Source organism: Ovis canadensis, chromosome 2, assembly GCF_042477335.2.
Source record: "Ovis canadensis isolate MfBH-ARS-UI-01 breed Bighorn chromosome 2, ARS-UI_OviCan_v2, whole genome shotgun sequence".
Classification (NCBI taxonomy): domain Eukaryota; kingdom Metazoa; phylum Chordata; class Mammalia; order Artiodactyla; family Bovidae; genus Ovis; species Ovis canadensis.
The window spans coordinates 9,263-22,175 of record NC_091246.1 but is presented as its reverse complement, the minus strand read 5'-3'; the positions used below and the strand labels follow the sequence as shown (position 1 = coordinate 22,175).

Below are 12,913 nucleotides of genomic sequence, written 5' to 3'. Positions count from 1 at the left end.
GAAAGGCAAGCACCAGGGTGTGAGTAGCATGGGGTTAGCGGAGAATGGGTGCAGAATGCAGCTCAAGCAGAGTTAGGGGCAGAAAAGCAGACTTAGTTACCGGGTACAGATTAGGGGCAGTGAAGGAAAACCTAGGAGGGAGCCGGCCTGCTCGCTGTTCTCTTTATCTTCTTTGTTCTCAGGAAAGAAAAGAAAATCATTTCTCTCTTTTCCTTTTCACTGCAACACTGAAAGAAGCAACTTAGATGAGAAGGAGTGGCCTTCAGGAGCCCAACGTCATTCCCCAGTTCCTGTATAAAAGCAGTGAGTTTGAGACATCACCAGGAGAAAAGCAGACATTTAATAACTTGTATACCTCCTCTATGGAGAAGGCGATGGCACCCCACTCCAGCACTCTTGCCTGGAAAATCCCATAGGTGGAGGAGCCTGGTAGGCTGCAGTCCACGGGGTCGCACAGAGTCGGACACGACTGAGCGAATTCACTTTCGGTTCTCACTTTCATGCATCGGAGAAGGAAATGGCAACCCACTCCAGTGTTCTTGCCTGGAGAATCCCAGGGACGGGGGAGCCTAATGGGCTGCCGTCTATGGGGTCGCACAGAGTTGGACATGACTGAAGCGACTTAGCAGCAGCAGCAGCAGCAGCAGCAGCAGCAGCAGCAGCAGCAGCAGCAGCAGCAGCAGCAGCAGCAGCAGCATACCCCCTGTATATACGGGAACTATCCAGGAAACCTGAGTCACTCCCTGAAATGTCCAAAGCCATCACCTCAAGTACGATCTTTAGAGAAAAATAAAAGAAAGACCTTGGGGAAAGGGGGAAGCCTGTTGTGACAGGTTATCATGCAAACATAGTAAAGAAATGTATGATTGTTGCAGATTTAAGTCAGGACCTCTCCACTGATGAGAATTACTTGAGAGTTACTCATCATCTACTTCTAGTGCAGAGAGGGATAGCCCTTAAATATGTAGAGTTCTCTGTTGTAAATGTTCTTCACAAAAAGGCAGTTGCTACTTAGTTTTATGAGATTTCTGTTTTTTCTTTTTTAAAAGTTAGACTGAAATAATCCTTATGCCAGAGAGGCATATTTTGGGGTGGCACATTCTACTCATCTTATCATGGATGTACCCCACTTTGCTTATGCTTCCATGTATTGAAGGATATCCTGATTTTTTTTTCAATTTTTTAGCTATTATGAATAGTGCTGCTGTGCATAATTGCATCCTTGTTTGAATTTGGGATAAATTTTCAAAGCAGTTGACAACACTGAACACATGATTGTTGGGTCCGGTGTTTTGGCTTTGGAAAACGCTGCCCAGCTGTGTTATAAAGTGGCAGTCCATACACCTCACCAGCAGTGAGGGAGATTTCTTGTTCCTCATCCTCCAGCAGTGGATACTGTCATGTATATGGAGTTTAGTAGTCCTAATAAGTGTGGTGTGATACTTCATGATTTTCACTCAATGTTCCCTAGTTCAGTTCAGTTCAGTTCAGTTGCTCAGTCATGTCTGACTCTTTGTGACCCCATGCACTGCAGCAGGCCAGGCTTCCCTTTCCATCACCAACTCCCAGAGCATGCTCAACTAATGTCCATCGAATTAGTGATGCTATCCAACCATCTCATCCTCTGTCGTCCCCTTCTCCTCCCGCCTTCAATCTTTCCCAACATCAGGGTCTTTTCAAATGAGTCAGCTCTTCACATCAGGAGGCCAAAGTATTGGAGCTTCAGCTTTAGCATCATTCCTTCCAAAGAAATCCCAGAGCTGACCTCCTTCAGAATGGACTGGTTGGATCTCCTTGCAGTCCAAGGGACTCTCAAGAGTCTTCTCCAACACCACAGTTCAAAAGCATCAATTTTTTGGCACTCAGCTTTCTTTATGGCCCAACTCTCACATCCATACATGACTGCTGGAAAAATCATAGGTTTGACTAGATGGACCTTTGTTGGCAAAGTAATGTCTCTGCTTTTTAATATACTGTCTAGGTTGGTCATAGCTTTTCTTCCAAGGAACAAACGTCTTTTAATTTTATGGCTGCAGTCACCAACTGCAGTGATTTTGGAGCCCAAGAAAATAAAGTCTCTCACTGTTTCCATTGTTTCCCCATCTATTTGCCATGAAGTGATGGGACTGGATGCCATGATCTTAGTTTTCTGAATGTTGACTTTTAAGTCTACTGTTTCACTCTCCTTTTTCACTTTCATCTAGAGGCTCTTTAGTTCCTCTTCACTTTCTGCTATAAGAGTGGTGTCATCTGCCTCTCTGTTTATTTATATTTCTCCTGGCAATCTTGATTCTAGCTTGTGCTTCATCCAGCCTGGCATTTCTCGTGATGTACTCTGAATGTAAGTTAAATAAGCGGGGTGGCACTATACAGTCTTGATATACTTATTTCCAAATTTAGAATCAGTCCAGTGATCCATGTCTGGTTCTAACTGTTGCTTCTTGAGTGGGATAAAGTTTTGCAGCAGGCAGATAAATGGTCTCATATTCCCATCTGCTGAAGAATTTTCCACAGTTTGTTGTGATTCACACAGTCAAAGGCTTTAGCATAGCAATGAAGCAGAAGTAGATATTTTTCTGGAATTCTCTTGCTTTTTGCAATCCAGTGGATGTTGGCAATTTGATCTCTGGTACCTCTGCCTTTTCTAAATCCAGCTTGAACATCTGGAAGTTCTTGGTTCATGGACTGTTGAAGCCTTGCTTGGAGAATTTTGAGCATTACTTTGCTAGCATGTGAAATCAGTGCAGCTGTGTGGTAGTTTGAACATTCCTTGGCATTGCCCTTTTTTGGGACTGGAATGAAAACTGAGCTTTTCCAGTCCTGTGGCCACTGCTGTGTTTTCCAAATTTCCTGGGATATTGGGTGCAGAACTTTAACAGCATCATCTTTCAGGATTTCCAATAGCTCAGCTGGAATTCCATCACCTTCACTAGCTTCGTTCATAGAGATGCTTCCTAAGGCCCAGTTTACTTCACACTGTAGGCTGTCTGGCTCTAGGCGAGTGATCAAATTATCATGGTTATCTGGGTCATTAAGATCTTTTTTGTATAGTTTTGTGTATTCTTGCCACCTCTTCTTAATATCTTCTGCTTCCGTTAGGTCCATATCATTTCTGTCCTTTATTGAGCCCATCTTTGCATGAAGTGTTCCCTTGGTATCTCTAATTTTCTTTACACATATTAGAGTATTTTAACTGGGATGGGTGGAGAATGTTCAGGAGCAGCTAGCCCAGGGATCAGGCAGCATTTACTTCAAGATGACTCTGCCTGGTCCCCCAGCTTCCCACTGAGGACCCTCCTTGTGGGAGTGGGGGTGGGGGTTTAGGAGGGTAGAGGAGGGGGTTGGAAGTGTGGAGGAGGGGGTTTGCAGTGTGGAGGAGGGGTGGGAGGGTGGAAGGGCTGGTGTCTGCACATAAGTCCCCACCCCCAACCATCTTCAGAATTGCTCATTGGTGTAGCAAGCATCCTAATTGGGTTTTCACCTGTGTAATGGTGGGTTATTAATGAGCAATGTGAACAGTGACATTAAATGTCCTCAGTCAGGACTAGATACTTACTATGCCACAGACAGGTGTAAGAACCTGGGGGGGCGTGTGCAGCCGGTACCCCTAGGGACAGGGTTCAGACTTGACCCCTCAACATTTTGGGGTCCAGTCACTGCTTTAGTATTTCTGAGGGCCCAGTTCTGACTCTAAGGGTTCTGTAATCCAGCCTCCATCCTCCTTTAGTGAGACCCACACTTCTAGGACCCTACAGAGCAGGGCCTGTGTGTGTTCTCTGTGGCTTCTCTAACAGACGACCACATGTTGGGGGATTTAAAGCAACAGGAGTTCATCCTCCCCCAGTCCTGGAGACCAGACACCTGAGACCAAGGTGGTGCAGGGCTGAGGTCCCTCCAGAGGCTCCAGGAGGGGTCCTTCCTGCCTTCTCCAGCCTTGGGGCTCCAGGGTCCCGGGGCTTGGGACCCCTCAAGACCCTCCCTCCCACCTCTGCCTCCATCTTCACGGGGCTTCTTGCCTGCGTCCTCTTCCATCTCCTATAAGGGCTCCAGCCTTGGGGCTCCTGGGGTCCCGGGGCTTGGGACCCCTCAAGATCCTCCCTCCCACCTCTGCCTCCATCTTCATGAGGCTTCTTGTCCACGTCCCCTTCCATCTCCTATAAGGACTCTGTCAGCTGGACTGAAGGTCACCCCCGCCCCGGATGCCCTGACCTTGAGACCCTGACTCCATCTGCAAAGACCCTTTTCCCAGATACCGCCCTGTTCCCGTGTTCTGAGGGGGCACATCTTTGGGGGCCTCCATTCACCCCATTATCTGTATATAAAATAACCTCATTTTAGGAGATCACCACAGGCCCATATAGATGGGCACAGACAGCGGCCACACACGTGGGGTCTGGAGAGAATGAGGGTCCTGGAGTCACCTGGAACGGATCAGGCCTAGCTTCATCAGGTGAGGGGAATCACAGGGAGGAGTGGGCATGGTCTTGTTCAGGCTTCAATAAGACCATGTTGTGTGGGATGTGAGATGCACCGTGAGGGCAGGGAGCTTTGTGGGGCCCGATGGAGGGAGTAGGCTTGGGCCAGGGCCGTGGGTGTAGAGGGGAATGAGTGTGGGGGTTGGCCATATGCCCTGGAGAAGGAGCTGATAGTCTCTGGGGCACAAGGAGCTGGGAACCTGGGAGGCGTCTGTGTTACTGAACCAAGTCCACACGCCTGAGTGCAGTAAAGCCAGTCGCCTGACACCGGGTGCAGTAAAGGAAAGGGCAGCATTAATTGTAAAGGCACCAGTGCGTGGAGACAGGGAGCTCGTGCTCTACACCCTGAGATCCCTGAAGGGCTTCAGGAAAGCAGTTTTACGGGCCGCATGAGGGAGGGAGGGTCACAGAGTATGTGATTCACTGGTGCACGGTTCTCTGGCTGGTGAGGTAACAGGCGGCTCACCTCACAAATCCTCAGGCACTGGGCACTCTGGGGGAGACGGGTTCATGCTCATCAAGTAGCTAACTTCTTCCACTCAGTGGGGCTTTCAGCAGCGGCAAACACCTCCCTGAGTGTGCCTCAGCTACTGTCATCTCCATACTTCAGAGAGGGGCTACGGCAGGGGATACGGGACGGGGTCTGTCCTGGGAGGCCCCTAGGCTCCTGCTCGGTTTCACCAGGTGTCTGGGCTCAGCAGCTGGAGGAGTCGGGGCTGCCTCCTGGGTGTGGGGAGCAGCAGGATCACAGTCCTCGAGGGGCCTGTTATTCCCCAGGATGAGATGGGGAGGCCGTGGATGGACAGATGCACCTGCCCTGGGAGAAGGGTGCAGGCTGGAAATGTCACTGGAATCTTCGCAGGGAGGAAGGGGAAAGGCAGGGGAGGGGGCTGGTGGGTTATAGCACCTACGTGCAGGTGATGGTGGTCCTGTTGGACACAACTCAGAGCCGTAAGGAGTGGTGGTCAGGGGCCCAGCTCTGTCCTCTTGTTCTCTGCTTATCTGTGACTCCCCACTCCTGCAGCGAGGAGCCGGGCCCCCACCGTCTGCATCTGTCAGCTCTTTTCTCCTCTTCAGATTACATGGACAGTGGTCTCAGAATTGCTAGCTACTGCACTCTGGAAAGATCTCTAAAATGAAGCCCAGTGTTTATGTACAGGCCACTTTGCCTTTTGTGTATCTATTCACTCATTTCCAAAGTCAACACATTTTTCCCCATCTCCTACAGTGAGGTATCTTTTCAGTGCATTTCTAACGTGGTTAGGTTTTGTTGCATTGTGTATTCTGTCCTGAGACTCTCCTACACCCTAAATAACTGCACTTGAATAGACTGTTTGATCCCTTGGGCTGTACAGATCGATGAGTGTAGACAAGTGCATAGTGACAGGTGTCCATCCTAAAGCATCACAGGGAGCGCTTCAGCCCCCTGCAGCAGGCGACCTGCTTATCATCTGTGTAGCTTGTTCACTTTCACATTACAAAACCTAGACTGCTTCTAGATAGACTGTGATAATAATGTAGCGAATATATTTGACATAACATTGGTTTTGATGTTTCTAAATGAATTATTATAAGCAATTATAATTACAGCCCATTTTATGTCAGAATATTCCCTTCAAGCAATATTATTATGGGGATCTTAAATTCCCAAGATTATGTTAATCCTACAAATGCATCCCTAAGTACTCAGAGCTGTTTACTTCTCAGAAGACTTATCTAGGGAAGTGTACTAAACAGAGAAAACATTCCTTGTGGACCTTTTAATTGTAATGACATTGCATTTGAAAATAAATAATTATACATATAATGGATTGTTGCTGAAAAGCAGTAGAATCTGAAATAAGACAATAATTCTAAAAGCATGGCACCTGAATTTTATTTTATGTGTATATAGCATTTATCTATTGATATAATTTTGATATGGTGATTGAACCACTTGCAGTTTACTTTTCTGAGACAACTGTTAAACTGATAGTCTGTGTTGTTAAATACTGCTTACCTCATCCTGAAAGCAGCAGTGATCAAGCAAGTGAAAAACATAGCGAAATGAAATGAAACATGACTAGGATTCTCATAAGTTGAAAGCTTTTTATATCACATGCTGGCATAGTGTAGAAAAGTATGTCAATGACTAGATTGTAAGACCAAGGTTTAAGACAACCATCCCGTGAAATTGCGTAGATAAGAAGATATCTTCTGGATGTCCCTGGTGGCTCAATGGATAAGAATATGCCTACCAATGTAGGAGACATAAGTTCGATCCCTGGTTGGAGGAAGATTCCACCTGCGAGGGAGCAACTAAGCCCGAGAGCCACAACCACGGAGCCTGCGCTCTAGAACCTGTGAGCCACAGCTATTTAAGCCTGCTCACCCGGAGTCAGGGCTCCACGACTGGGGAAGCCGCTGCAGCGAGAAGCCCACACACCCCAGCCAAGAGGAGCCCAAGTGCAGCCAAAAACAAAAATACAGTTTTTAAAAAGGAAATCTTCCAAGTCATAAGGAAATGAGTACGTTAATATTACATGTGCATTTGTATTAATTAGACGATGAGAGGCAACCGTCGTACACAGAAACAGCATCCAATGGAATTTCAATGATTAACTCTTATTACTTCCCTGTTCAGCACAAAGTGGTTGTCTGACCTTATTGAACATTCACATTTATGAGTTTCAGGTCATTTCCAAAAGACAATATGTGGAAATGGATTTGGTCATTCCCTGATGACTCTCAGCCTAGCTTCACTTCTGTTAGCATCTATGATGTTAGCATCATTGAAATAGTTTAGCAAAAATAAGTGTGTAATACTAGTAGTATATGAATGTAATTGTCTGTTTTAGAGTTAAGAAACTAATAAGTATTTTAATAATTACCTATAAGTCCTATTAAAGGAAATAAATGTGATTATATACTCATATTAAACTTTGTGCAAAGTCTATGTTGATTTTTATATTATTTGAACTAGACTACTGATAAACATGACTCAAAATTTTCAAGAATAAAATAAATCAATTCGTTTCTTTTAATTTGTCCATAAGCAATGCAGACTGGGTCTAAGTGACGGCAATTCCAAATTTCATAGATGTGACAGAATTTGTTCTTCTGGGGTTGACCAGTCATCAGGAGCTTCAAGTCCTCTTTACTGTCGTGTTTCTAGTAGTTCACATGCTCACTCTGACAGGGAACATTGGTTTGATTTTCCAGTTCTCTTTACTGTGGTGTTTCTAGTGGTTCACATGCTCACTCTGATAGGGAACATTGGTCTGAGTGTTTTGATCAGCATCAGCCTCCAGCTTCAGAGCTCCATGCGCTTTTTCTTGAGTCTTTTGTCTTTTGTGGATGTGTGGTTCTCTTCCAGTGTCACTCTGAAGATGCTGGGAAACGTACTATCAGAGACAAAACCCATTTCCTGTGTGGGGTGTTTGGTGCAGTGCTGCTTCCTCATAGCCCTTGTCCCCGTGGAAGCACGTATCTTGGCTGTGATGGCCTTTGATGGCTACATGGCCATCTGCAATCCTCTGCTTTATGGCCGTAAAATCTCCAGGACTATCTGTGCTCGTCCCATCTCTGTGCCATACGTCTATGGGTTTTCTGTTAGCCTAACCTGCACACTGTGGACATATGGCCTGTGCTTCTGTGGAAGCTTTGAAATCAACCAGTTCTATTGTGCTGACCCTGCTCTTATCAAGATTGCCTGTGGAGGGGTCCACAGTACAGAACGCACCATGATTGTTATTGCTGGGATTAATTTCACATGTTCCCTCTCTGTGGTTCTCGTGTCCTGTACCCTCATCACAGCAGCCATGCTGTGCATGCACTCTGCCGATGGCAGGAGGAAGGAATTCTCCACGTGTGGGTCCCACCTGACAGCGGTTACCTTGTTTTATGGGACTCTCCTCTCCATGTATCTCAGGAGGCCCACTGAAGAGTCTGTGGAGCAGGGGAGGATAGTGGCTGCGTTTTACACCACAGTGATTCCCATGCTGAATCCCATGATCTACAGTTTGAGGAACAAAGCTGTGAAATAGGCGGTCAACAAAGCAATTGTCAAGGCAAACCTGAGTCAGTGGACCTGCAGTACACAATTCCGTGTGTGCCGCTTCCTGCTATGAATGTCCAGGCACATAAATAACCCTGTTTACAATAGACTGCATACAGGCAACACTTACATATACTAAGAGGTCCAGTCTAACACAGCGATGGTTTACCCCATGAATGGACTCTCAGGACTAAGCCTCCTCTGTCTACATATGCAAACATCCTAACCCTGACCTATTATGTTAGTCACAGTGTATGTAAAATTGTGCTATTCATTCATCAGATAACTCATGAATACATTTGGATAAGCACACGTTAATTTGGAGGTATCTTTGTAAGAGGTGAATATGCTTTTTTAGTATATTTTCTATATATAATTGCTTTTCACTTGTTTTATAAGTAATTTCATGAGAAATTATATATAATTTCATGAGAAAAAATTAAGACTTCATCACTTTTCCATGAATACAAAAGTTGGTGGATCCTCATTTACCAAGAAAGCTTTCAATAACATTCATACATGCATAGACTTTGAAAACAAAAATGGATTCACAGTATTCAACTAGTGTCATGAATCAATCAGAAGGTTAACTCTCAGTATAATTAACATTATTTGTGTTTCAAACAATCTCTTGATTCACTGTAATTCTACTCTTTGGTTTGGATTTTGGCTAGTTGTTTTTCTCTTCATTAATTTAAATAGGTGAAAACGTTATGAGTAAAGCTTATCATGTCCTTCTCATAGTTTAAAAAGATGAAGCAATATGGATTTTTGTCATTTAAAATCTAACTTTTGATCAGAAGAATGTCCTGTTAAACAGTTAATTGCTATGATGAAGGTATTGTTTGATTCCAAATTCTTGTCACTAACATTACATTCTTAGGTCTGTATTTAGCACCTAAGTCACGCTTTAAATAACTAGAGTGGATCAACCAGATAAGAATCTGTGTAAAACCAAATGTCATTACACTAGACATGTGTTAAAATGTGACCAGCACAGCTCAAACTGGTATCCATTGGGATCTGATTACATGTTTACAATTCAATTTATGTTGATTGGTGTCCACTTAATCTACCTTCATTCTTAATATAAGTGGAATACATTTTTTGTCCTTGCTGACTCTTGCTAATAATAACAGCATAAAAGCAAATCAGAAGCAGAAGTAATTTCTCATGAACGAGTTTATTCTTGTTTAAGGGCTAATCCAATTAAAAGGGGTGCACAATTGAACATGTGTAGAAAGACTCTGAGAAATAACATTTACTCGAGGTAGTATCACTGGAAAGATGGATTCATTTAAGCACAGAAAGTATTGTTACTCAGGCTAATTTACTAAGTGCCCACAAGCCACTTTCCTCCTTCAGATTGGTTCTGAGAAAAAGCAGATGGTGGGAGGAGAGTTCTTTTTCATAACTAGGTTCTGAGCAGGAAGAGAGTACTATTTATTAGTATTGGAAACTACATTAACAAACTTTTTTTAAAATAATGTTTTCAAATCACCCAAGTTTGCTTCTAATAAGTTGGTGTCAAGTATGAAACGATAGGCTGCTCAAGAAACAATCGTACCGACAGAGAACATTATAACTTGGCCCTTTAAGATCACATTTTCTGTGATCCTTATGGCAGAAATATTCCTCAGTGTCCACTATTTTATGTTTTATTTTATAAGTAAAACACTTGTCATCCAAAGCGATTCACCACTGTTCCCATTGCCCATTGCCACTGGGATACATGATGTTGTCAAGTCTTGGCAATGAACCATCAGTAGAAAGTGGTGCCTGAAACCTAAAGATCACCTTCTCTATGTTAAAGCCATTAGATATGGACTTTATTTTTTCCCTCTTCCTTCCCACTTGAAAATGTTGCCACTGAAATGGTCACTTTTTAGACAAAGATGGAAACCACATATTAAGGGTCTCATTGCCTTTCCCAAAACCCTTAATTCACACTGCTGCCTGAGAAAGGCATAAATTATTAAGTCACTGCATCCTGGGAGCTCACTTGGCTCTAGAGCTATATTTGCTCGTACAATACTTTCCATAAACGTACCCTTGGCATTTCACCTCTGCATCTCATCACTCATTACGACAATTTTTACCTGAGAATGATCAAGTCTTTTCAGAAACTATTCTGGTATTGAGAGAAAGGCATCTTGTCTTCTGTCTTAACCAGAAGGAGAAAAACTCAAGCTTCTGATCTGTATTAGATATTAGGTTATACATCCCTTTGTCCTAAATACTTGATGAGTCCTTGGGCTTGTTATGACCTCTAAAACTCCAGTTGTCATATTAACTGGTTTTGGATCCCTTTTGACCCATCATCTAGGCCACTTTGCTAGCCTTTTTAGGTACTTACAAGTCTCTTTCTTAAGCTTAGGAAATCTCAGCTGCTTTTGCTCTGCACTTTGCTTGCAGGTGTATAAGGTGTGATATCACCAGGCATTTGAGCCAGCATGTCTTTACCTGTCCTCACACGTTAGTGGAGTTTCCCCAATGGCTCTGTGGCAAAGAATGATCTGCAAGGCAAGAGACATGATTTCAATGTCTGGGGGTTGGGGTTGGGGTTGGGGTTGGGGTTAGGGTTAGGGTTAGGGTTAGGGTTAGGGTTAGGGTTAGGGTTAGGGTTAGGGTTAGAGGGTTAGGGTTAGGGTTAGGGTTAGGGTTAGGGTTAGGGTTAGGGTTAGGGTTAGGGTTAGGGTTAGGGTTAGGGTTAGGGTTAGGGGTTAGGGTTAGGGTTAGGGTTAGGGTTAGGGTTAGGGTTAGGGTTAGGGTTAGGGTTAGGGTTAGGGTTAGGGTTAGGGTTAGGGTTAGGGTTAGGGTTAGGGTTAGGGTTAGGGTTAGGGTTAGGGTTAGGGTTAGGGTTAGGGTTAGGGTTAGGGTTAGGGTTAGGGTTAGGGTTAGGGTTAGGGTTAGGGTTAGGGTTAGGGTTAGGGTTAGGGTTAGGGTTAGGGTTAGGGTTAGGGTTAGGGTTAGGGTTAGGGTTAGGGTTAGGGTTAGGGTTAGGGTTAGGGTTAGGGTTAGGGTTAGGGTTAGGGTTAGGGTTAGGGTTAGGGTTAGGGTTAGGGTTAGGGTTAGGGTTAGGGTTAGGGTTAGGGTTAGGGTTAGGGTTAGGGTTAGGGTTAGGGTTAGGGTTAGGGTTAGGGTTAGGGTTAGGGTTAGGGTTAGGGTTAGGGTTAGGGTTAGGGTTAGGGTTAGGGTTAGGGTTAGGGTTAGGGTTAGGGTTAGGGTTAGGGTTAGGGTTAGGGTTAGGGTTAGGGTTAGGGTTAGGGTTAGGGTTAGGGTTAGGGTTAGGGTTAGGGTTAGGGTTAGGGTTAGGGTTAGGGTTAGGGTTAGGGTTAGGGTTAGGGTTAGGGTTAGGGTTAGGGTTAGGGTTAGGGTTAGGGTTAGGGTTAGGGTTAGGGTTAGGGTTAGGGTTAGGGTTAGGGTTAGGGTTAGGGTTAGGGTTAGGGTTAGGGTTAGGGTTAGGGTTAGGGTTAGGGTTAGGGTTAGGGTTAGGGTTAGGGTTAGGGTTAGGGTTAGGGTTAGGGTTAGGGTTAGGGTTAGGGTTAGGGTTAGGGTTAGGGTTAGGGTTAGGGTTAGGGTTAGGGTTAGGGTTAGGGTTAGGGTTAGGGTTAGGGTTAGGGTTAGGGTTAGGGTTAGGGTTAGGGTTAGGGTTAGGGTTAGGGTTAGGGTTAGGGTTAGGGTTAGGGTTAGGGTTAGGGTTAGGGTTAGGGTTAGGGTTAGGGTTAGGGTTAGGGTTAGGGTTAGGGTTAGGGTTAGGGTTAGGGTTAGGGTTAGGGTTAGGGTTAGGGTTAGGGTTAGGGTTAGGGTTAGGGTTAGGGTTAGGGTTAGGGTTAGGGTTAGGGTTAGGGTTAGGGTTAGGGTTAGGGTTAGGGTTAGGGTTAGGGTTAGGGTTAGGGTTAGGGTTAGGGTTAGGGTTAGGGTTAGGGTTAGGGTTAGGGTTAGGGTTAGGGTTAGGGTTAGGGTTAGGGTTAGGGTTAGGGTTAGGGTTAGGGTTAGGGTTAGGGTTAGGGTTAGGGTTAGGGTTAGGGTTAGGGTTAGGGTTAGGGTTAGGGTTAGGGTTAGGGTTAGGGTTAGGGTTAGGGTTAGGGTTAGGGTTAGGGTTAGGGTTAGGGTTAGGGTTAGGGTTAGGGTTAGGGTTAGGGTTAGGGTTAGGGTTAGGGTTAGGGTTAGGGTTAGGGTTAGGGTTAGGGTTAGGGTTAGGGTTAGGGTTAGGGTTAGGGTTAGGGTTAGGGTTAGGGTTAGGGTTAGGGTTAGGGTTAGGGTTAGGGTTAGGGTTAGGGTTAGGGTTAGGGTTAGGGTTAGGGTTAGGGTTAGGGTTAGGGTTAGGGTTAGGGTTAGGGTTAGGGTTAGGGTTAGGGTTAGGGTTAGGGTTAGGGTTAGGGTTAGGGTTAGGGTTAGG

The 12,913-nt window shown here is 45.0% G+C and overlaps 1 protein-coding gene across 1 annotated transcript; it reads left to right on the top strand.

Moving 5' to 3' along the window:
- Positions 1-7,708: 7,708 nt before the first annotated feature.
- Positions 7,709-8,500, top strand: LOC138434489 (olfactory receptor 5M9-like). Its single transcript, XM_069579337.1, has one exon. The coding sequence runs from the start codon at positions 7,709-7,711 to the stop codon at positions 8,498-8,500; it is 792 nt and encodes a 263-aa protein (XP_069435438.1).
- The last annotated feature ends 4,413 nt before the right edge of the window (positions 8,501-12,913 follow it).

What these genes read in the sequence shown, in the direction of transcription:
- LOC138434489 (XM_069579337.1), top strand. Translation starts at nt 7,709, where the DNA reads ATGCTCACTCTGATAGGGAACATTGGTCTGAGTGTTTTGATCAGCATC.